Here is a 23617-nt window from a genome sequence, read left to right on the forward strand (position 1 = left end):
TGTCATATTCTTAGGATTTGTGTTTTACTTGGGTAGTCATATTCTTATGACTTTTGCACTATAATCCAATGACAAATTAAATGACATATAAATGTTTGTGATTTATATTTGAATCTAATTTTTATTTTGATAAATCCATTGGAAATTATATCTTCTGATGCATAAGGATCGTTACACATGTTCCAAAATAAGAATTTTTTTTTTTTACCAAGTTCACTATTCTTACTCAACTCTATATAACTTAAAAACTTGCTCACAAAATCTATAAATGTCTATGATACAACTATTAAATTCAGATATTTGACTGGATCTTACGATCCCGATCATCGACGATCCACGATTCATAAATTTAACATTTCGATTCACGATACGTATCTCGATTTAACAATTATGATTTTTTTGTTTAAACTAACTAGTACCATAAAAAGACTTAAGAAGAACCAGTATGTTTTATAACTAATAATTTATCATCCTCTCGGTAAACTGATTTAGGATTTAACGTAAGAATTCTTTTTTGTAAAAAGATAAAAAGAGTCTCATAATTAGGGACTGCTTTTCTAGGTAAGTTAATTCGTGATAATTTTTTTAAACTTGTCTAAGTTGATTTGTTAAGTTTAACTTCGGCAATAGGGGATGTTGGCACTTAAAAAATATTTTAGGATTAATTTCGTCTTCATGAAGTTGTATTAAAGTTTAGAAGAAAATACCAAAAAAGATGGTTTAAATGTGTTAGGGAGTCTTCCGCTGCAAAGTGAGTTTTTTTTTTTTTGTCTGTCAAATATCTAACTCTTTACGGAGCGCGGGAGTTGAACCTCATACCTGTGATACTATGCTCAACTTAGTCATTTTTGTGTCTTAAATTAGTTAATTAAATATGGCTTAGTTAACTTAATTAAATAGTTTAGATTATTTGTTCATTTCGGATTTTTTCTCAACTTAGGTAATTGAGTAGTGAATTTAGGAGCTTATTTACTTCGCCCTTTAGTGAAGTAATTAGTTTCGGTATTTAGGTTTACTAACTAACTAGTTAATATGCTTAATTAAATAGTTTCCCTATCTGATTAATTAGAGTATGTTCGGTATCAATCTCGGCATGTATTGACTTAGGCAATATAGTTAGCTTCTCTTTGATAGAATTAATTTTGGTTTAATCGGTCTTTATTTTATTTTAACATTTATTTAGTTGAATTTGGCATTTAAGTAATTTTGACGTCTCTATAATTGACTCTTTTTATTAAAAAAAAGAAAACCAGAAAAAATTAATTAGTATTGCATTTAGGTTGCATCGAATTAATTATTACATAGCTAATTCTATCTCATACAGTTTAATATTCGTGTCATCTAGCACTTGGGAACTTACACCATGCCGATCGCGCATCTTAGCTTAGTATACGTCTAATTTGACTCATTAGATTTTGTCAATTTGTTGCGCTATACGGCTAAGGTTCCTTATTTTAATTTACTTGACTTTGCTTCATTCTTAGTTGATTATTTTGATTGCTTGAGGACCACGTGCGAACAGCGTTCACATGTTGTAGGAGTTAAGAGAATAATAAAACCAATGTGGATCGCATATAAACATTTCCATACAAAGAAAATGTACCGAAAAAAGCGTTTAGATTAATAGAGGGTAAGCAAATCCAATATTCTTAATCTCTGATTTGCGGGAGTAAGGCCGACTCCTGCCTCTTAAGTTACTTCTACTGTTCAAAGCACCTGCACAATTCTGTCAATGTTCACAGAGAGCTTCCTGGCATACAAGAAGGACTAACTTGCTTGCCAAGCATGGGACAACACATATGTTAGGAAACCTATCCACTGTACATCCTGCTGGGAAAACAAGACCTACCCTATAAACATCCTGCACTTCATCAGGCAACAAATTTCCCCTGGAAATCATATGAGATTTGTCCGGCAATTCAAGGTGTCTGAGTCAGCCACGCAAATTACTCCAGCATACTTTCAGCAAAGAGTACCTTAGTCAAAAAAGAGGATTACAGGGGACCTCCCTGATCTGTCATCCTGGATTTACATTTGCGTACCCAGGATTGGGATTGCACATCGATTGCTCTGTCACTAGCCGAACGTTTCTTCTCTCTGGGCGGTTGCTGATGGCCTCCGGAGAGAGAAGCAGGTATGCTAGCTGGCGCTGAAATAAGTTCATAAAAAACCAGACAAGGTTCAGGGCATAGTAGATGTAAAACAAGGCCTAATTACCCCCAGGCCATCAAGAAACACTAAGAATCACCCACCACGAATATGAATGCGCCCACATAGTATTGTCTATGTACTTTAAAGATGATTTCCACAGGATCGATGCTCTTGAATCGCAATGCTCAAGGGAGAAACCCACCAAGAAAAAAGAGGAAGATCTACAATATGATATCAGAACATGCTAAGAGCAAAACGCTAGACTCAAAGTGAAGATTGGGTCCTATCAATGGGGTTTAAAATCCTATGCTCCCATCAAATGTAACAATTGCACCACAACAGAAAACAGTAACAATGCTGTTTGGCAATCTGAAATAGAATGTCCCACTTCCAGGATGATTTCGGAGACAGAAAAACGGATACTAGAGAAAATTTACCTGTGATCTCATTGACTAGACCAAGGGTCTGGCCCAACAGAGGAGCATCATTGAACAAAGAACGCAAATCATATGCAGCCAAGAACTGCTGAAATGCCAAAACCTCCAAAGGGCTCTCGGGTCTATCAGACAGTTTCGCTTTCCATTCTCTTGCCAGCTTCATTGCTCCTTCTTTAACCTCATGTGTTATTGAAGGCGAAATTCTCACAAGCTGCTCTAAAAGAAAAATTTGACTCCTCATAGCATGTGTCTGCAAATTCATATCCTTACTGTTTTGAGCACAAGAACCCGCGATAACATCCAGAACAAGTTTTGCAGGGTCAGATGAGTTTTGCAGCGTATGCAAGATTTCTTTACATATCATAGCATTCTCATTCGAAAGTTCAGTGTGGGAAAGCGGCAAATCATTTCGAGCTAAGATAGGTGGTGGTGGTGGATATTCAACAGAAGAATAATCCGCATTGAGCGCAGCAAAATTTTCTGGTTCCTCGGTCTTTATTTGCCACTGTTGAGTAGATCCCAATGAACCTATCAAACACAAGTTAACAGTAAAGAATCCAAACTGCATTTATCAAGATGACAGCACCAAACGTAGTTTTCCATGAGGACTTTGGAATGACCGCAAATGAAAATGTACAGACTAAGGAAAGTCCAACTTTGACAGAGAGGATATAATTGATCTCAAAACTCAAATGCTCAACAAACATCATCAATATATAGAGCAGTATGAAAGATAGAAAAGAAGGGGTTGAAGAGGAACCTTAATGGATTCATTTAGTCAACTTCGGAATATATTCCAAAGACAAGCTTACTTTGATCAAATTAGACATGAGGAAAACAGTTTACCTAGCACGTTGTCAGTTATACAATTATTTCTGCTCTTTAGTCAAAAGGGTAAATGATTTTAAAGGAAAAATCTAACTGCAAAATTAAAAGGGAATTTAGTTAAATCTACAGATTGGACCTTTAAAATCCTTAAATATAACATAAACATGTGTCCAGTCAATAATTTGAAATTTGATTTGGTGAAAAGTTGAACCTAAAGCAGAAAATATTCATTAGCATCTGCAAGATTTATCATTGGAACAAATCGATAATCGGTGCGGTGTATGCAATGTATATAAGAAAAAAAAAATTGGATGCAATTCAACATACTGAGCCATCACCACGTTTCAAAAGTTCACTTTGCATAAACAGACAAATATTAAAGCAGCACGAATAGCATCACAAAAACCAGGCATAATATGATAAACAAACTGGCAACCAGATTCAACATTTACAAGTCAATAGGTGCATCTCCACTTACCAGGGGGCACTGCTGAAGAGCCAAGGGCCTTGGAGCATTCGAGAGTTGAGCTTTGAATGAAAGCATACTCTTTCTCCTTCAATCTGAGTTGCTCTGCACATGTTGTAATATCAATTTGGATGGACTCTAGCCGTCTCCTTTTCGATGCAAGTTCAAGATTGCGGTCTTTGATGGATGCTTGGACAGCATTGAGTTCCCTACTTTTCAACTCAAGTGATTTGGCAACCTCTTCTAATTTTGCCTGGATTGAAGCAATTTCTTCCTTCTTGGACTCGGCTTCCTCATTACACCGCTTCACCCGCTTCACCATATTTTCCATTTCGTGTTCCTTGGATCGGAGCTCCTTGGAAAGCTTTCCAATAGAGGTTTGAATGGACCCCAATTCCCTATCTTTTAAAGCAATGGCCGCCGACCGCTTATCAATCAAGTTGTTGATTTTCTCAAACTCCTCTCTTTTGGATTTGAGCTCCTCGTTTTTCTTCTGGATCAAAATATCCATCGAAAGGAGTTCACTTTCTTTATATTGAAGCTCCTTGGCACGCTCTTCCATGGATTCATGGATTCGCTTGATCTCCTCCTCCTTCGCTTTTAGTTCAACCTGAGAGGCGTTTATCCTATCTTCGACAGACTGCAACTGTCTGGCTTTCACCGTGACCTCATTGTCACACTCTTCGATGGTGCGCTCCAGAACGCTCAGCCTCTTCTCACTGTCGCCATGCGCCTTGACACTGTGGTCGAGGAGACTCTGCACCCTTGTCAATTCCTCATTTGTCGATTTAACCGCCCGACAGCTCTCATGGAGACAGCACTTCACTGAACCCAACTCTTCCACTTTCACTTCAAGTTGCCGAGCAGTTTGCTCGAGCAAACTCTGCATCAACCTGACTTTCTCCTCCTTCAATTCCAACTCCTGTCGCAACAACTCCACCTCCGCCTTCTTCGAATGGAAGTCCCTGCGACATTCCTCAGTCTTCTGCTTCAAATCGCTCAGCTGATTCTTCTTGTCCTTGATCAGCAACATACACTCCCTAAGGGCATGGTGGTTCGCAACCAGTTGACTCTCCTCCTCCCTATGCTCACCCCTGCATTCCTCAAGCCGCTCCTCCACCGACCTCAGCTCCATTTTCTTTCGCCGTACCTCCTCCTCGCACTCCTCCACCCTCTGCCGCCCCGACCGCAGCCCCTCCTCCCGCTCTGCGACGGCGCGGGCTCGCTCCGCAAGCGACCTCTCGCCCTCGACGAGCTCCTCGGAGCGGCGCTCGAGCGACCTCTGGACTCCATCCAAATGCTCCCCCAGGTCCTTCCACTGGAGCGTGAAGGAGAGGAACGAGTTCGCCTCCGACTGAAGTCGCTCGTACCCCTTGAAGAGGGTATCCCTCTTCAACTCCGCCTCCTTCAGGTTACGGGAAATTTTCTTCTCCATCGGAGCACCAAACCAACACAGAAAACCACACCCGAAAGGCCAAAAAGACAAAAAAAAAAAAAAAAAGACCCACCTACAGCCTAGATAGAGAGTCCACGAAGAAGCGCAACGTAAAAGTCGCACGACGAGGATTGAGGACGAACCTGGCGATGGGTGCAAAGAGCTAAGACGGCATTGACGAACTCCAGATTTACTCTTTCCCTTTCTCCTTGGGTGGCGAAGAAAGAGAAATGGGAGGGAACACGAGAGGGAGAGAGGGGCCGAGTTGAGTTGAGCCGAGTCAAGCGAGTTCGAACGACGGAGAAAAAGCTGGGTCGTCCATAATATTGTACGGATATCGCGGGGGTGTTAGTTTTCACTTTTCAGAAGTGGGGTTGCTAGGGTCACGCGGCGGTCATTTTCCAGATGGGTGAAGGCGTGGCCTTTTTACCTCGAGCCTGTCACGTGAGGAGAGGGAAGTGCGTGCTGGTGCACCCCAGTATTTCCGATCACGTGCGTTAAGGTGTCACGTGAGGAGAGAGAGAGAGAAGGCAAACGGGGAAGCGGAGTGGATAGGCCTGTCGCAATACGTGAAAATCTGCTCACGCCGACTGGATGAACTGTAACTTTGTCTTGTGCTCTTTTCTCATGGAGTAGTAGTACGTTGGATGTAATGTAAGGCACTCTTGAAGCCGAAGCCCCAAGTTTTGCGTCGCCTGGGTCTCGAAACCTGCACCAACACAAGGGCCGCCGGTGAGCTAGATATCGCATGTGCCGTTGCCTGGTCACGCGGCCCTGGCGTTGTGCCACCTGAGGTCGCGCGACACACCGGGGTCTCCCCTTTGCTCGGCCCTAGCGTTGTGCCACGGAGGGTCGTGCACACACCAGGGTCTCGCCTTTGGTCGGCCCACGTGACCTCGGCGGGATTACCACCTAGGGTCACGCATTGCTGGGACCAGTGCTATCGTTCGGCCGCCCGCTTGAGCTTTCGCATGCACATGACTTCCTCCGTTCTATATTTATTGTTATTAGTCAATATCATTTGCTTAAATACTAAAGTCTAAAATAGAAGATGTCACCATCGTCATTTTTGTTACTTTTTTTTGTTTTTATTGAAGCAAACTTTGGATGATCGGTCGGTCAAAGGGGCTAGAGGTTTTCCTTGTTTATCTTCTAGTTTCTTCGTAGGTAATGGAGTAGGATACTCACCAGTTAAGGAAATTACGGACTGGAATCTTGCAATAAATTCACCGATATAATCTAAGATTAATATCGCGAAAAATCCTATACTAGTACATTCATAACAAATTTACTCCAAAATATTTTTTTGATCATGAAAAACCCCAAACTAATAAATCTGTAACAAATTTAACAGAAATTATTTTTTTGATCACTAAAAATTCTAAACTAGCATATATGTGACAAATTTACCACAAACTAATTTTTTTTACCACGAAAAATCTCAAACCGATACACCCGTAACAAATTTACTCTCTATTAAATTGAGTTAATACTATGAAAAATTCAAAATTGATACACTTGTGACAAACAGAAAGTAAAAACCTTAAAATGGTACACCCATGAACTACTACGTGCTATATAACCGAGCAATTTGACTCTTAAATTTAAGGAAAACTAACGGAGGGTAAGTTTGTCACATGTGTACCGGTTTGGAATAAATTTGTCACAAATGTACCAGTTTAAGGTTTTTTGTGGTAAAAAAATTTTTGGATAAATTTTTCATAAGTATACCAATTTGGCATCTTTCGTGGAATTAACCCTATAATCTGTGGTCGCTAACACTTAACGTAGATCTTTCGTCATGGGCTTATTTTGAGGGATGTTTACTTTCAATTTTTGGCCTTGCAGATCTTATGGCGCACGTAATTTGATCTTTAATTCTTAAACACTTGAAACTTTCATAATATATAATAACGTCGACACATGGATTCGCATATCAATGTTTTACGATGTTTCAAATTTTGAATAATTGTTCAAATTTTGGCAAGTAAAGCGGAAAAGGTACTTTAACTAAAAAATTTATAGGTTGTCATCTTGCACGCGAGAAAAAGCAGCTTCTTTTTCGGGTAACATGAGAGCAACCTCTTTGGCTGACTTAATTGTTCTTGAAGAGAACGGATTCTGATTACATATGCAACGGAATTACTCCGAATATAATAAGTCCTAGGATTGTCTTGAATCATTGATCGGAGAAATATATCACAGAACGGACATGCCTCGGGTTTTCCATGATTAAATATCCACAATACGGTTTCACGAGAGATTGTTCGTCCGTTTGACAATCGGGCGTTCATCGTCGTTCGTCACTTTTATTCATTTTCTATTCTCCGTTGGAAGAACATCTAAACAACGCCTGGCGTTTAAAATAAGATAACTGCCTTTTTTGCACTTTATCTATAATGGGTCAAGGACTGTGATAGCCGACATGAGCGGACCACGGTACTTCCCATGCACCCTCATTTTCTAACAGTTCTGAATTAAGGTTGTCATTTTTGCAGATAGGGAATATATTACCTTCCTCTTACAACAATATTATGGGATGATCCAACTCCAGTCAAAGCTTCAAAGAGTACTTACTTGCATCGGACCCATGTCGCGAAGGATCGATCACGTGAGGTTTTTGTGAGATCCACGGTACCAATAGTTGTGACTACGGTGTCATTGAATTCCAACGTTAATTATTAAAATATTTGAAATGGATTCGTTTACTTACTTTTTCTATTTTGCACGTCAATTCTGAAGATAGATACTTCGGCGCGGCTCGGACTTGCACACATTTCATCGCTCATCAAACCATGGCGCACGGCCCCATCATTTTGGTGATACATTGCTTGATAAAGTGTGTTCATATTGAAGTACTTCATAGCATTAAATATGGGCTCAAGTTATTGAAGGACTTGAACATTAGGCTCAGGTTTGGACATTAAGGCTAGCAAATAGCAAAAAGGTTTTCAAATTAGCAAATTCCCTAGTGCAGGATACAGACGAGCCAAAAGTACATTAGGCTCGGGTTTGTAACTTGGCGCGAGTAAGGATCTGACTCGTTGATGTTACGCCTATTCTGATAAGTTAAGAAGGGGCTTGGCTGACATGAACTCTATCTGACTATGCTTTAAGATTTCTTGTATAAGGAATGAAATAATGAGGTGATGTGGTAAAAGTAAAGATGACTTGTGAAGACCAGGACTGTAAAGTCTTTGAGGAATTTGAGGTAACTCGTTATAGATGATATCTGGATCACGGAAACGTCTACGATCTTTGTAAGGATTCGAAAACAACTTGTCACGGATTATATCATATATTTACGACGCTTTAAGTGGATTCGGTTATAGCTCGAAGTTAGGACAAAGGTTTTTAAGAGAAAGCCTCTCGATTAATGTGTTGTCGCTTCTCGAAATTAGACCGAGGATCTAACGAGCTGGTTCGTTTGGGCCAGGGCACAATGCCTAATCGTGATACAAGAAACCATAGGAGCGATACTTCCTTGAGGGAATTTAGTGCTAACCAAAAGCGTGAAGAGAGAAAGAGAGAGAGAGTCCGGTAAGGTGCGATCGGCGGGAGGTGAACGACACTATCGTAAACGGCAGGGTGTACGAGCTAGGCTGTTGCTGGAAGAAACTCAGGGTGGCGAAGGGTGAGATGCTGTTCCAATTCCTGATGAAGAGACTCTCAAGCCAACTTGAGGCTTGCAAGAAGAAGAAGAACGGGTACTTTTGCCGCAAATAGACACGATACAGAGATATTGAACTTGCAATCAATCAGCCGTTTAGACATAAAGAAGAGCGAAAAAAATCCAAAATTCATGAAATTACTCAAAGCGACGTCGGTTTTTTTTTAGTAAGTTTGTTCACGCCAAACACCGACCATCCCGGTCGTGTTGCATAGGATGATTGATGATAACTGAACCTCTACACCAACATTTTCAGGCCAAAAAGGATTACATTATAATTTTATAGAAAAGTTCATGACTTCTTGACAAAATCGAAAGGCTTATGATTGAATTGGTATTCCCCGATATGGCAATATTGCCAATAAATCTTCTATGTCCTAGATATGGAGGTCCGATTCCGTCTCCCGATGCTATAAATAAAACGAATTTAAATCATAATATCCTCCAATTCTTTTTTTTTTAGTCAGAGAAAATATCCTCCAATTCAGAGTAGTATTTGGGGGCAGCATCAAATACCTATGTAATTAGAAAAAGAAAGCAATTATGTTCTGTTTATTTATATTGTGCTCCATATGCCATTGTGATAATACATCAAGTACTAACACCCTTTCCAAATTTTGCTATCCTTTCACAAGGGATATAGCCTGATGGGAAGAGTGCGAATTCAGTATGCCGCTGCACCGAAGCGAATCAAGAGAAATTCAACCTAATCACGGAAGATGAATGATTTGAAAAATCATTTTATTCAAAATTATCGATTGTATAGCTTGAAATAATAAGCCATTAAAATGTGCTTTCATTATTGACAACAAGTTATGCCTAAATATTTCCGTGGACGATGATTTTTTTTTTTTTAACATTCATTCATTTTTATAAGCAATAAAAGAGATATTTTTAGGTTAATGTTTTTCAGATGGTTCATTCTTCGTAAACCAAACAAAGTTTTAATTTGGTCAACTTGGATTTTCTTCGGACTAAATCAAATCATATTATATTCTATTATCATTAGTTTTGATGTGGATTAGCGACTAATTAATGTACATGTTTTTGGTAAATGCCAACAATTGTATAAAAAAAATAAGGAGAGTCTATTTTCCCTTGCGGATATAACGCCAGTGCATCTTACGACAGTTTTTTTTTTTTTTTTTGGGTCGGAAGAAACCATTTCATTTTATTAAGGATGAGCCCAATGACTACTAAAAGGGGCTTCGGCACATACAAGATTTCAGAAGGTTTCGGGAGGGTTAAAGACCCAATTATAGAGCAAAGATTTGCACCATTGGGCCTTAACAATCCAGTCTGCTGCCTGATTTACAATATGCGAAAAGAACATTTGGCAAATGAGCCAGCAAGAGGGTGCATTCAGTGATAAGCAAAGTGACATCCGAGGGAGCAATATCTAAGCCGGGGAAATGCACCGGGTGCCGTAGCGAGTTGAGTAGCGGGACTCCCGGATCACTACGGCCGACTTTCGTTGCTGTTCGACCAGCTGGTCATCAAAGTCAAGTTATCAGATTCCCCAGCAAGTACTTCACTTTGTCTGGGGGAACTTTTACTTCTAACTTTTTTGGCTTGTTGGGATCTTATGGGAAAAATAATTTGACTTTCTTTTTTATTCTTAGATATTTGGAACTTTTTCAGTATATGAATGTTCGTCGTCGAATCATAATTTCTATGTCGTCTTAAAAATTAGTATAACATTTTAACTTCTGCTGAGGATTGAGAGACGATAATTAAATATACAGGTTGTTCATCTTGGATGAGAGAAAGCAGCCCTTTTTTTGGAAACATGAATGCGACCCTCTTTTGCTGGCCCCCATTGTGCTTGGTCAGCTTCAGGCCCCGGTTCTGAAAAACTGATCTCTTTCTTCTCGGCCAATTAAAACGACAGGCGTTTCCACTTCTGCAGAGGATACTGCCCTGATCTCTTTGTCTGTACATGGTGGGGATGAACTGCGATGTAGCTCCGACCAAAAAAAAGAACAAAAATGAGGCAAAAACTGGATGTGTCTCTTCTAAATAGATGTCAATCATGTTGCAGATCAAGAATGCATTCCCTTCCTCTTTACACAAAATTATGGGATGATCCAAAACTCCAACCCAGGTTCAAAAAATACTTACTTGCATAGGGTCCATGTGATGACGGATCGATCACATGGAGTTTATCTTGAGATCCACAGGTTCTGAAAGTCGTGATTGTGGGTCGGATTTAGACAAAGTTTTCCTCGAATTCTAATGCTATAAGCGCATCCAAACTAGAATGATATACTTATTTTTGCTTCCGAGGGTAGTGCAGCGCAGCAGCTCAGACTTACACGTATTTCACTGGGTGTCAAACCATAGTGCACAAACATCACTTAATGAGTTAATCGTAAATTGCTTGATATAAAGAGGGTTTAGATTGAAGTAGGTCAAATAAACATTGTGTCAAGTTCTTCAACGATTTGAACAGTAAGCTCGGGTTTGGAAATCATTTTAGATTTGTCTGGCCATACCAGGTGTATGAGCCAGCTACACATATAACTCCAGCCTACTTTCAGCAGAAAATACCATAGTCTAGAAGAGGATTACATGGGACCTCCCCGATAGTTCATCTTGTATTTACACTTACATGCACGGGGTTGGGATTGATCATCGATTCCCTAGCAAAACGTTTCTTCAATCCGGGTGGTTGCTCATGGACTCTGCAAAGAGAAGCAGGTACGCTGGCTGGTGCGCTGAAACAAGTTAATCAAAAACCACACAAGGTTCAGGGGATTGTAAATGCAAACCAAGGCTTGCTACCCACAGGCCATCAAGAAACACTATGGATCACCCAGCAAACATATGAATGTTCCAACATGATTTTCTACAGGCTCAATGATCTCGAAGTTCACAGGACTCAAGAGAGCAACCCACCTTGAAAAAGAGGACTATCTACAAGATAACATCAGAACATGCCAAGAGCAAACAGATTGACTTAAAAGTGAAGATTGGATCCTATCAATGGGGTTCAAAATACCATGCTCCCATCCAATGCTGTATAAGCACCACAAAGGAAAACAGTAAAACTGATGTTTGGCTATCTGAAATAGAATGTCGCACTTCCAGGATGATTTGATCTAGATCTTATATTGCCATGCACAAGCAAAATATCGAGATGGCCCGTTAAAATAAGGTCAAATGATTATTCACGACATTTCCAGGTCACATAAGAAAGGAACAGGATAAAGGGAAACGATGAATCTATGATAGCAATTCTCACCAGTTGCTCTAACAGAACAATTTGACTCCTCAAAACGTCAGTCTCCAAATTCATATCCTTACTGTTTGAATATGGAGTGTAAGTCCCCGCAAAACATCCAGAACAAGTTTTGCAGGATCAGATGAGTCTTGCAGTGTATGTGAGATCTCTTTACATATCATAGCATTCTCATTCAAAAGCTCGGTTTAAAAACGGTGCAAATCTTTTCTAGCTGATACAGCAAAACTTTCAGGTTTCCTCGGTCTTTATTTGCCAATGTTTAATAGATACCAAAGAACCTATAAACACAAGTCGACAATTAAGAATCCGAACTGCCTTTATCAAGATGACAGCACAAAACGTGGTTGCCATGAGGACTTTGGAATGATCACGAGATGAAGATAGTAAGACTAAGAAAAGTCCAATATCGAAAGAGAGGGTTTAATTGATCTCGATTCTCCAATGCACAGCAAGCATCAACAAAGCAAGCCCAAAAGTTTCATCTTCCCAGTTAAAAATCTTTGGAGAAATGGTTGTGAGCTCCAACTACAGAGCTTCACCTACTGGATGGAACCTTGAAAGAAGCAATACACATAATGTGATGCCAAAATAATATGAACCTCAGCAATGTCTGAACACACATAAATGGATTTGGCGTTTCAATCTAAAAGATAGAAAAGAAAGGGTTAAAGAGGCACCTTACTGGATCTCCGATCGACATTTTCAAGTCTAGCTGCATCTCCGCTTAACAGATCGCAGTGCCGAAGAACCAAGGACCAGTTGCCATCCCTGTGCTATTTGAAGCTGTGACACAGAATCGGCAAGTTCATGAATTTCATTTGCATCGAAGGCGGAAGCAAGCTTATATGCCTCTAAAAGCTTCAGAAAACCCAAGACCTCCAAAGGGTCCACCGGTGATGGCGAAAATTTCAGCTTCCCTTTCCATTCAACAGCCAATGTCATTGCAGCTTCCCTCTGCTGAGGCTTAATCTGCGCTGAAGATCGTATTAAATTCTCCAACAGGAAGATACAACTCCTCCTAATCACTCCAATATCTAATAACTCATCTTTGTTCCCCGAATCTTGAGGGTAAAACCCTTCCATGGCACCTAACACCAACTTTGCAGCGTTAGCTGATTTTTGAATCAACTCCAGCACCTTATGGCACACTCCACTGAGCTCCTGAAAATGTCCATATATGACCATCTGCAGATTCTTTCCATTAAAAGAAAATGTGGGTTGAGAGTTTGGACTTGAAGCTAGAACAGGTGCACTTGCTAATGGGCATTTCCAATTCTGAGCCATTACCCCAGAATCGACTCTAATCCACTCTCTCAACTCCATTTCCCTGGAGCAACTCTCGAGCGACTTTTTTTGGGACTCAAGGACCTTGGCGCATTCAAGAGTTGAGGTTTGAATGGAAGCATACTCTTGCTCTTTCAATCGGAGTTGCTCCGCACATTGGGCGATATTAACTTCGATCGACTCTAGCTGGCTCTTTTTTGATGCAAGTTCAAGATTGCGGTCCTTGATAGATGCTTGGTCAGTATTGAATTCCCTACTTTCCAACTCAAGAGATTTGGCAACCTCTTCTAATTTGGCCTGGACTGAAGCAAGATCTTCCTTCTTTGACTGGGTCTCCTCTTTGCACTGCTTCACCCGCTTCATCATATTTTCCAGTTCACCTTCCTTGGATTTAAGCTCTTCAGATTGCCTTCCAATAGATGATTCAATAGACCCCAATTCCCTATCTTTCAAAGCAAGTTCCGTCAACCGCTCGTTGATCAACCTATTGATTCCCTCAAGCTCTGTTTTTTTCGATTTGAGGTCCTCTTTGTGCTTCTCAATCAATATATTAACGGAACGGAGATGACTCTCTTTAGATTCAACCGCCCTAGAGCACTCCTCGAGAGAGCGCTTCGCCGAACCCAACTCCACCGCTTTCACATGAAGTTCTCGAGCATTTTCCTCGAGCAAACTCCGCACCTCCCCGACTTTCTTCTCCGTCGAGTCCAATTCCTGTCGCAGGACCTCCACCTCCACCTTCTTGGAATCATAATCCCTGTGACATTTCTCAGTCTTCTCCTTAAGAGTGCTCAGCTGATTCTTCTTGTCCCTGACCAGTGAGATACACTCCCTAAGGCAGTCGCGCTTCACAACCAGTTGACACTCCACCTCCCTATGTTCATCCTTGCTTTTTTCAAGCCGCTCCTCCACGAACCTCAAGTCCATCTTCTTTCGCCGAACGTGGTCCTCCCACTCCTCGACTGTCCGCCACGCCGACCGCAGCCCTTCCTCCCGTGACGCGACGTCGCGGGCGGCTCCCTCCGCCAGCGACCTCTCGCGCTCGTCGAGCTCCTCGGCGCGGCGCTCGAGGGACCTCCGGATGCCATCGAAGCGCTCCTCCAGGTCCTTCCACTGGAGCGAGAACGAGAGGACCGAGGACGCCTGCGAGTGCAGTTGCTCGTACGCCTTGAAGAGGGTCTCCTTCTGCAACTCCGCCCGCGTCAGCTCGCCCGAGATTTTCTCCATCGCAGCACCACTGACACCAGAACCCACACCCCAAAAAGCAAATCCCGCCTAAAGACTAGAGTTTACGAAGGGATTGAGGACGAACCTGGTGATGGGTGCGAAGAGCTAAGCCGGGCAACGCAGATTCTTCTGAAGAGAGAGAGAGAGAGAGAGAGAGAGAGATTTTCTCTTGGTGGCGAAGAAAGAGAAATTGATGGAGTACGAGACAAGAGTGGAGTTGAGAGAAAAAAGTTTTTCTCACGTGGGATTGCGAGGGGCACGTGACAGTCGTTACCAAATGGGTGAAAAAGACGCATGTGTCCTTTTATACCCACGTCTAACTTCCGTCATTTATCCGTCTAATATTGTCGTTAAAAGTCTGACGTGGCAACTCGTCGCGTATATTTCGCTCTTTCCCCGTTGACGACGTAAGATTTCGGCTCGATTAAAATAATTTGTTTGTAAAAAAAAAAAACCGTACCTTTTTCAGGTTTCTCTCTTTCCCCGTCGCTGACTCCCCGCACCCCAACCTCCGACAAGCCCTCCGCGAACCTCGGCACCGGCGGGCTCGGCCGGGACGCATGTTTTTCTGTTCCGATTTCTCGAGCTTCGAGAAGACATTTTTGTCGGCGACCACCGTCTCCGCTCAGCCGTCCATCGCTGAAGCTTTGTATATATCCATTTTGTGGCCGGGCGATGGCGAACTGAGCCCTAAGCTTTCACCAGAACCCCCGTGGCTGAGGGGGCGCAGATCCTTTCCTTAGCTCTCTGTGCACTGTGCTCGACGGTCCGACCTCCATTAATGGAGACTGCCCACTCTCGATTGAAGTGCGCCACCTCATATTTGATCGAGGTCATGCTACTCAGAATTTGGGGTCGCACGACTCGAATTGAAGGTCGATCGACTCAAACTCGAGCTCCAGGCTCCTCCATTCGTGGAGTTTGCAGGGAAAGGCGAAGAAGAAAAATGAAAAATGAGAAACCAAAAAGATTAGTTTTCTTGAATATTTGATTGAACTGAAATTCCACGTCATCAATGGACAGAGAGAAGTGTTTGCGTGGAATTGACACGTCAAACTCTTATTGGACAGATAAATAACCTGGCCGGATTTCGATACTGAGCGAAAGTTTGTGACTTCTTACGAGACAAAAATATATATTCGGGTCAAATTTTGATATAGAGTGAAAGTTGATGTGCTCATTTAGGGAATTCGACGCTTCTTTTTTGCTCCGTTTGTCTAGCGAAAAATCATCAAAAAATGAGCAATTTAAGAAAATATTTTCCTGAAAAATAATTCCGTTGCTCTTATAAAAATGAACGAAAAGTATTTTCATCTTCCATGAAGATGTTTGGATATAAATTATATTGTTGGTAACAAAAAAGAAATTCTAGACTTGTTATTTTGAGCGATGCAAATTATTTATTTTCGGAAAATAAACAGAGTTTTTGTGTGTGGACAACTTATGGTCTTTTCTGAGGCATTTGAGGCATCGTTCACAAACGGCTTTGGATGTCCAATGGCACTTGAGCCGAAGTTTTAGTATTGCAAGCTCCCCTTGCTTCGGCTTTCGGACATTTTAAGGAAAGCAACACGGGCCGATGAATTGTTTTCCTTCCAACTTTGCCCATATTAAACCATCTAAATTCCAATTTTACCCTCGCAAGCAATGTAGTGATCTTAATATATCTTCAACTACGCGAACAAACCGTGCAGCTCAGCACATAGCGTCAGGATCGATCACAGGACATATGGAATGGATCCAAGTAAGAAACCAACTATTTTAGATGGGTTGAGATGACCACCATTGACCCATTTCCCCCGATGATCCACATCTCTTCACTATGGAGCAAACGTGCAGATGCATGACAAGTATATCGCGCACAACAAGCAAAGAGGATCGGTTAACATGAACCGCCAGCAAAGAGCGAAACATAACATGATCTCAACGATAATGTCCATGTCTGCGAAGGTTTTGGGTTGGCATCAACTTGTAAGCCAGCACATGCTCAAAGGGTAGCATCACTATTTCTCTTCAAGAGCCAAGAGAGGAAAAAGTTACAATTTAGAGAGCCGGTGAAAGAAAACGCTGATAGTCAGAAAATTTTACCCGTAATCCGGCTCGACAGAACTACTCGGTTGACACCTAATTTCGATTCCTGGTTGAATCGATCTTTATTTAATTTTAACATTTAATTAGTTGAAAATTTGACATTTAAGTAATTTCGATTTCTCTAGTTTTCATCATTCGACAATTAACTTATTCGAGTCTTTTATAAATAAAAAAAATGAAAATAAAAGCCAGAAAATTTTGATGAGTATCCTATTTGGGTTGCATCTAATTTAATTATTGCATAGCTAATTCTATCTCTATAGTTCAGTATTCATGTCATCCAGCACTTAGGAACTTACACCATGTCATTAATGCATCTTAGCTTAGTGTACGCTTAATCTGACTCATTAGCTTTTGTTAATATTTTGCACAATACCGTTGGAATGTGGTTCATACTCCCCTACGACAGCAAAGCACGTGAGATCCGAGAGAGCCGTCCCGACGGCATCTCAAAGGGGTAGCGCCCCCTGGACACCAGAATATTTTTACGATTTAATCTCATAATTTTTCGTTAGTAGTTTGGGTTTAAGCTCATGAATAGCTACTGCTATATATATATACTCTTTTTGGTTTGTAATTGAGTGATGTAATGAGAGGCGCAAGGTACTAATTATAGTGGAATCCTCTCTTGGATGTAGTCCTATTTTAAAGATAAACCATGATAAAATCTCATGTCTGAATTTATCTCTTGCTTTATGTTTTACTTCGACTTGATTGTGCGTCGAATCTTAACAAAACGCGGCTTGGGTTCCATTTTTTCCACGTCTTTATTTACTTGACTTCCCTTCATTATCACTTTAATATTGCTCAGTTGCTTATTTTCATTGCTCGAGCACCAGGTGTGAACGCTTTTCACATGTTGGAGGAATAAGAGAACAGTAAAATCGATGCAGAATGCATATAAACCTTTTTATATAGAGAAAATGTACCGAAAAAGGCATTTAGATTAATGTAACGTAGTCAAATCTCGTGAGTAGAATCTCTGATTTGCAGGAGTAAGGCGGACTCCCGCACCTTCAGTTACTTCTATTGTTCAAAGCATTTTGCACAATCCTTCGATATGTTCCCTGAGAGCTTCCTAGACAAGTCTGCATACAAAAAAGGACTAACTTGCTTGCCAAGCATGGGGCAATACATGTGTTAGGAAACCTATCTACCGCACATTCTCCTGGGAAAACCAGACCTACCGTCATAAACATCCTGTACTTCATCAGCAACAAATTCCCCCTGGAAATCATATGAGATTTGTCGCAATGCAAGGTGTATGAGCCAACCACACAAATAGCTTCGGCATACTTTCGGCAAAGAATACCTTAGTCCAAAGAGAGCATTACAGGGGACCTCCTTGATTGTTCATCTTGGATTTGCACTTTCGTGCACAGAATTGGGATTGTAAATCGGTTGCTCTGTCACTAGCCGGACGTTTCTTCTCTCTGGGCGGTTGCTGATGGACTCTTGAGAGAGAAGCAGGTGTGCTACCTGGAGCTGGAATAAGTTCATCAAAAACACAGACAAGTTTCAGGGGATAGTAGATGTAAAACAAGGCCTAATAACCCCCAGGCCATCAAGAAACACTAGGCATCATCCAACACAAAAATGAGTGTGCCAAAACAGTATTGTCGGTGCACTTTAAAGAAGATTTCTACGGGCTCAATGATCTCGAATCGCAATGCCCAAGAGTGCAACCCATCATGAAAAAGAGGACGATCTACAATATTACATCAGAACATGCTAAGAGCAAACAGCTAGACTAAAAGTGAAGATTGGGTCATATCACTGGGGTTCAAAATCCTATGCTCCCATAGCACCACAACGGAAAACAGTACAAATGCTGTTTGGCTATCTGGAATAGAACGTCCCACTTCCAGGATGATTAAATCTACATCTTACATTGCCATGCACAAGCAAAAAAGGGAACCGTCACAATTTAGAGAGTCAGAGACAGAAAAACGGATACCGAAGAAAATTTACCTGTAATCTCATCGACAAGACCAAGGGTCTGGCCCAACAGAGGAGCATCATCGAACAAAGAACACAAATTGTATGCAGCCAAGAAATGCTGAAATGCCGAAACCTCCAAAGCGCTCTCTGGTTTATCAGACAGTTTCGCTTTCCATTCTCTTGCCAGCTTCATTGCTTCTTCTTTAACATCATGTGTTATTGAAGGCAAAATTCTCACGAGCTGCTCTAACAGAACAATATGACTACTCCTAACGTCTGTCTGCAAATTCATGTCCTCACTGTTTGAGTATTGAGCACAAGACCCCGCAATAACATCCAGAACAAGTTTTGCAGGGTCAGATGAGTTTTGCAGCATATGTGAGATTTCTTTACATGTCATAGTGTTCTCGTTCGAAAGCTCGGTTTGGTAAAGCTGCAAATCATGGCTAGCTAAGATAGTTGATGGTGATGGATATTCAACGCAAGAATCATCTGCATTGAGCACATCAAAATTTTCTGGTTCCTCGATCTTTATTTGCCACTGTTGAATAGATCCCGAAGAACCTATCACACACAAGTCAACAATTAAGAATCCGAACTGCCTTTATCAAGACGACAGCACCAAACGTAGTTTGCTATGAGGATTTTGGAATCACCACGAAGTGAAAATGTGAGTGAAGACTTCAGGAAAGTCCAGCTTTGAAAGAGAGGGTATAATTACTCAAGTCTCAAATGCACAACAAGCATCATCAATATATAGAGCTTAACGTACCGGATGGAACTTTCAAAAAAAGGAATATACATATATGTGATGCCAAAATAACATGAACCTGAGCAGTATGTCTGAACCCATATAAATGGTTTTGGCATTTCAATCTAAAAGATAGAAAAGAAGGGGTTGAAGAGGAACCTTAATGGATCCATTTAGTCAACTTCGGACTATATTCCAAAGATAAGCTTACTTTTGATCAAATTAGACACGAGTAAAACGGTTTACCTAGCAAATTGTCGGATGTATAACTAATCGATAATCGGTGCGGCATATGCAATGTATATAAGGAAAAAACATTGGATTACCTCATCTCTGAGAAGTCAACATGCTGAGCCATAACCATGTTTGAAAACTTTGTTTGCATAAAGAGACAAACATTAAAGCGGCATGATTACAAAAACCAGGCATAATATGATAAACATACTGGCAAACAGATTCAACATTTCAAGTCAATAGGTGCATCTCCACTAACCAGGTGCCACTGCTGAGGGACCAAGGACCTGGTGCATTTCCTGTGCTATTTGCAACTGTGACACAGAATTGACAAGATCATGAATTTCATTTGTGGATTGACAATTTTGACATGAAGCTAGAACAGGTCCATTTATTAGTGGGTGTCTCCAAATTTGAGCCACTACCCTAGAATGGACACTAGTCCTCTCTCTCAACTCCATTTCCCTAGAGCGCCTCTCGAGCAATTTTTCAATCAAATCAAGCCATTGCCGCCCCAATTCTAGCTCCATACATTGCACATTACGCTCCCTTTTTTTCATTTCAAGTATACGGGAGCATTCTCCAATTGACTGATTAAGCATATGAAGGTGCTTTTCTTTAAGTTCTGTGAGGCATTCTCTGCTTCTCTTCTGAATGGCATCCAACTGCCCTTTCTTAGATTCAAGCTCTTGAGAACATTTTGTGATTGAATTGTGCATCAAATAACATTGCTTCTTTTTGAACTCAAGGGCCTTGGAGCATTCGAGAGTTGAGCTTTGAATGAAAGCATACTCTTTCTCCTTCAATCTGAGTTGCTCCGCACGTTTTGTAATATCAATTTGGATGGACTCTAGCCATCTCCTTTTCGATGCAAGTTCAAGATTGCGGTCTTTGATGGATGCTTGGACAGCATTGAGTTCCTTACTTTTCCACTCAAGTGATTTGGCAACCTCTTCTAATTTTGCCTGGACTGCAGCGATATCTTCCTTCTTGGACTCGGCTTCCTCATTACACTGCTTCACCCGCTTCATCATATTTTCCATTTCGCCTTCCTTGGATTTAAGGTTCTTGGAAAGCTTTCCAATAGATGTTTGAATGGACCCCAGTTCCCTATCTTTCAAAGCAACGGCCGCCAACCGCTCATTGATGAACTTGTTGGTTTCCTCAAGCTCCTCTTGTTTGGATTTGAGCGCCTCTTTGTGCTCCTCGATCAAAATATCCACAGAAAGGAGCTCACTCTCTTTAGATTCAAGCTCCTTGGAACGCTCATCCATGGATTTATGGAATCCCTTGAGCTCCTCCTCCTTCACTTTTAGTTCAACCTCACAGCTGTTCAACCTATTTTCGATAGACTGCAACTTTCCGGCTTTCAGCATGACCTCCTTGTCACGCTTTTTTATGGTGCGCTCCAAAATGCTGAGCCTCCTCTCACTATCGTCATGCGCCTTGACACTGTGGTCGAGAAGACTCTGCACCCTAATCAATTCCTCACTTGTCGATTTAACCATCCGAGAGCACTCATCGAGAGAGCCCTTCACCGAACCAAACTCCTCCACCCACTTTCACTTCGAGTTGCCGAGCAATTTCCTCGAGCAAACTCTGCATCAACCCGGCTTTCTTCTCCTTCAATTCAAACTCCTGTCGCAGCAACTCCACCTCCTCCTTCTTCGAGTCATAATCCGTGCGACATTCATCAGTCGCGTGCTTCAGATCGCTCAGCTCCTCCTCCTTGTCCTTGATCAGCGAGATACACTCCCTGAGGGCGTCGTGCTTCACAACCAGTTGACTTTTCTCCTCCCTATGTTCACCCCTGCATTTCTCAAGCCGCTCCTCCACTGGCCTCAAGTCCATCTTCTTTCGCCGGACCTCCTCCTCGACCCTCTGCCACGCCGACTGCAGCCCGTCCTCCCGGGAAGCCACCTCGCGGGCTCGCTCCGCGAGCGACCTTTCGCCGTTGTCGAGCTCCTCAGAGCGGCGCTCGAGCGACCTCCGGATGCCATCCAAGTGGTCCTCCAGGTCCTTCCATGGGAGCGTGAACGAGAGGAACGAGGACAACTGCGACTGCAGTTGGTCGTACGCCTTGAACAGGGTCTCCTTCTTCAACTCCGCCTGCTTCAGGTCGCCGGAGGTCTCCTCCATCAGAGCACCGAACCAACACCCACGTTGAGAAAAGAACCCACCTACAGACTAGTGTTCACGAAGGAGCGCAACGTCGACGAGGATTGAGGACGAACCTGGCGATGGGTTGGAGAGCTAAGCCGGCATTGAGGAACTCCAGATTCTGTGACGAGAGAGCGAGAGAGAAAGAGAGAGACGAAGAAAGAGAACTGGTAGGGAACAACACGAGAGAGAGGGTTCGAGTCGAGCGAGCCGAGTCGAGCGAGTTTGAACAACTGAGCGGAAGCTGGGTCGTCGGTATATTGTACGGACATGGCGGGGGGGTTGGTCGGTATTCAGGTGTGGGCTTGCTAAGGTCACGCGGCGGTCATTTCCAGATGGGTGAAGGCGTTGCCTTTTCATCTCGAACCTGTCACGTGAGGAGAGAGAAGTGAGCGCTGTGCATGCAGTGCACCCCAGGGGGTTTGGAAGCCGTGGAATATGTCAGGCTGTCACGTGAGGAGAGAGAAAGGGCACGCATGTAAAGAGGGGGGAATGCGAAAATCTGGCTCACACCGAACGGATGAAATGAAACTCGTCCTTCTTTACTCGAAGTAGAGTAACCATAGACGTATAGGCATTGACAATGATTTACATTTCGAGTTTACCTACTCACAAGCAGAGCAAAAGCCGGAATTTCGCCGGAGTTTCGCCGGATCTGATCGGCGCCTCTCGAGGCCCCTCGCGCGATGGTGGCGCCTTGCCTAGCTAGGGCTGTGTGACCCCATCGAGGAAATCGCGCCACCAAGATGGTGGGACATGGGACAACGATCCGAGGGCTCGAGCAAGCTCAGCTTACCTGAGCTGCGTTGTCCCCGGTGGTTCGATGACCCTTGCATCCTGTTGCCTTGGGTTGGACAACCTCGGCGGTGCGTTGCTCGGGGTTCTCGAGGCCAGTGTTGACGCAAGTGGCCGCATGTGAGCTAGATCTCACTTGGGTTGAGTTGTCTGGGTCTCGAAACGTGCAGCAACTCAATGGCCGCGGTGAGCTAGATGTCGCCCGTGTCATGTTGCCTAATCGTGCGGCCCCGTTGTCGCGCCATCTAGGGTCGAGCGACATCGTCGTGCGACCTCGGCTGATCACTACCTAGAGTAGATGCAAATGCAAGTTCCTCCGTTCTATGTTTTTTTTTTTAATTATTATTAGAATTGCTTTGCAATAAAGTACTTTATAACATGTTTACCGAACACTAATTTCTTCTCAAATGAAATCCTTCGAGTCAAACATCATTTGCTCAAAAGTAAAGTCGTTGAAGAGAAAGCGCTGTCAAACTCTCCCATAACAGAAGGTGTCACCAATCGCCATTGCATTGAAAATCATGTGTTTCTAAAGTAAGGTCTTATTTTTTGTTACTTCATTTTATTGGAGCAAACTTCGGATGGTCGGTCGGTCGGTCGATCAAAGGGGCTAGGGGGTTTTCCTTGTTTATCGTCTAGTTTCTTCATATGTGATGGAGCATAGGATAGATAATTCTTGACCATTGGCGATGAGACTCCGGTGGGGCCTGGGATGAGCAAAAAAAAACTGATCGGACCGAAAATCACCCGGATCGGACAGAACCCATGTTCGGTTTGATTTCAGGGGGGGCCAATTCCCAAATTCATGAAATTAGAACCGGTGATTGTCTGTCCGATTCCTGGTCCGGGGATAAAATCGTCCACCTGCATCGCCCGGACCGGACCAACTATTTTATTTTATTT

The 23617-nt window shown here is 42.4% G+C and overlaps 3 protein-coding genes across 10 annotated transcripts; all 3 read right to left on the minus strand.

Moving 5' to 3' along the window:
- Window positions 1-1724: 1724 nt before the first annotated feature.
- Window positions 1725-21592, minus strand: LOC115734131 (GRIP1-associated protein 1). 6 transcript variants are annotated; one of them, XM_048281469.1, is made up of 4 exons: window positions 20471-21589; window positions 3895-3911; window positions 2589-3116; window positions 1733-2149 (listed from the first exon to the last, which is right to left on the minus strand). In XM_048281469.1, the coding sequence occupies exons 1-4, from the start codon at window positions 21265-21267 to the stop codon at window positions 1995-1997; spliced, it is 1497 nt and encodes a 498-aa protein (XP_048137426.1). In that variant the 5' UTR covers window positions 21268-21589; the 3' UTR covers window positions 1733-1994. The 6 variants fall into 6 exon arrangements, with proteins under 6 accessions (XP_048137427.1, XP_048137424.1, XP_048137425.1 ...); XM_048281470.1 differs by lacking the exons at window positions 2589-3116; window positions 3895-3911 and adding an exon at window positions 18805-19338 and having other exon boundaries at window positions 1725-2149; window positions 20487-21268; XM_048281467.1 differs by lacking the exons at window positions 2589-3116; window positions 3895-3911 and adding an exon at window positions 18805-19338 and having other exon boundaries at window positions 1725-2149; window positions 20019-21268.
- Window positions 2109-14928, minus strand: LOC115734132 (probable DNA double-strand break repair Rad50 ATPase). 3 transcript variants are annotated; one of them, XM_048281473.1, is made up of 2 exons: window positions 12909-14928; window positions 2109-2143 (listed from the first exon to the last, which is right to left on the minus strand). In XM_048281473.1, exon 1 carries the CDS (start codon window positions 14740-14742, stop codon window positions 12940-12942), a length of 1803 nt encoding a protein of 600 aa, XP_048137430.1. In that variant the 5' UTR covers window positions 14743-14928; the 3' UTR covers window positions 2109-2143; window positions 12909-12939. The 3 variants fall into 3 exon arrangements, with proteins under 3 accessions (XP_048137430.1, XP_030520585.1, XP_030520586.1); XM_030664725.2 differs by lacking the exon at window positions 2109-2143 and adding an exon at window positions 11450-11704; XM_030664726.2 differs by lacking the exon at window positions 2109-2143 and adding an exon at window positions 12473-12509.
- Window positions 21278-21898, minus strand: LOC115734368 (polyamine-modulated factor 1-binding protein 1-like). The gene has a single exon (XM_030665115.1). It carries the CDS (start codon window positions 21896-21898, stop codon window positions 21278-21280), a length of 621 nt encoding a protein of 206 aa, XP_030520975.1.
- Window positions 21899-23617: the final 1719 nt, after the last annotated feature.

Source organism: Rhodamnia argentea, chromosome 6, assembly GCF_020921035.1.
Source record: "Rhodamnia argentea isolate NSW1041297 chromosome 6, ASM2092103v1, whole genome shotgun sequence".
NCBI classification, from domain to species: Eukaryota; Viridiplantae; Streptophyta; class Magnoliopsida; order Myrtales; family Myrtaceae; genus Rhodamnia; species Rhodamnia argentea.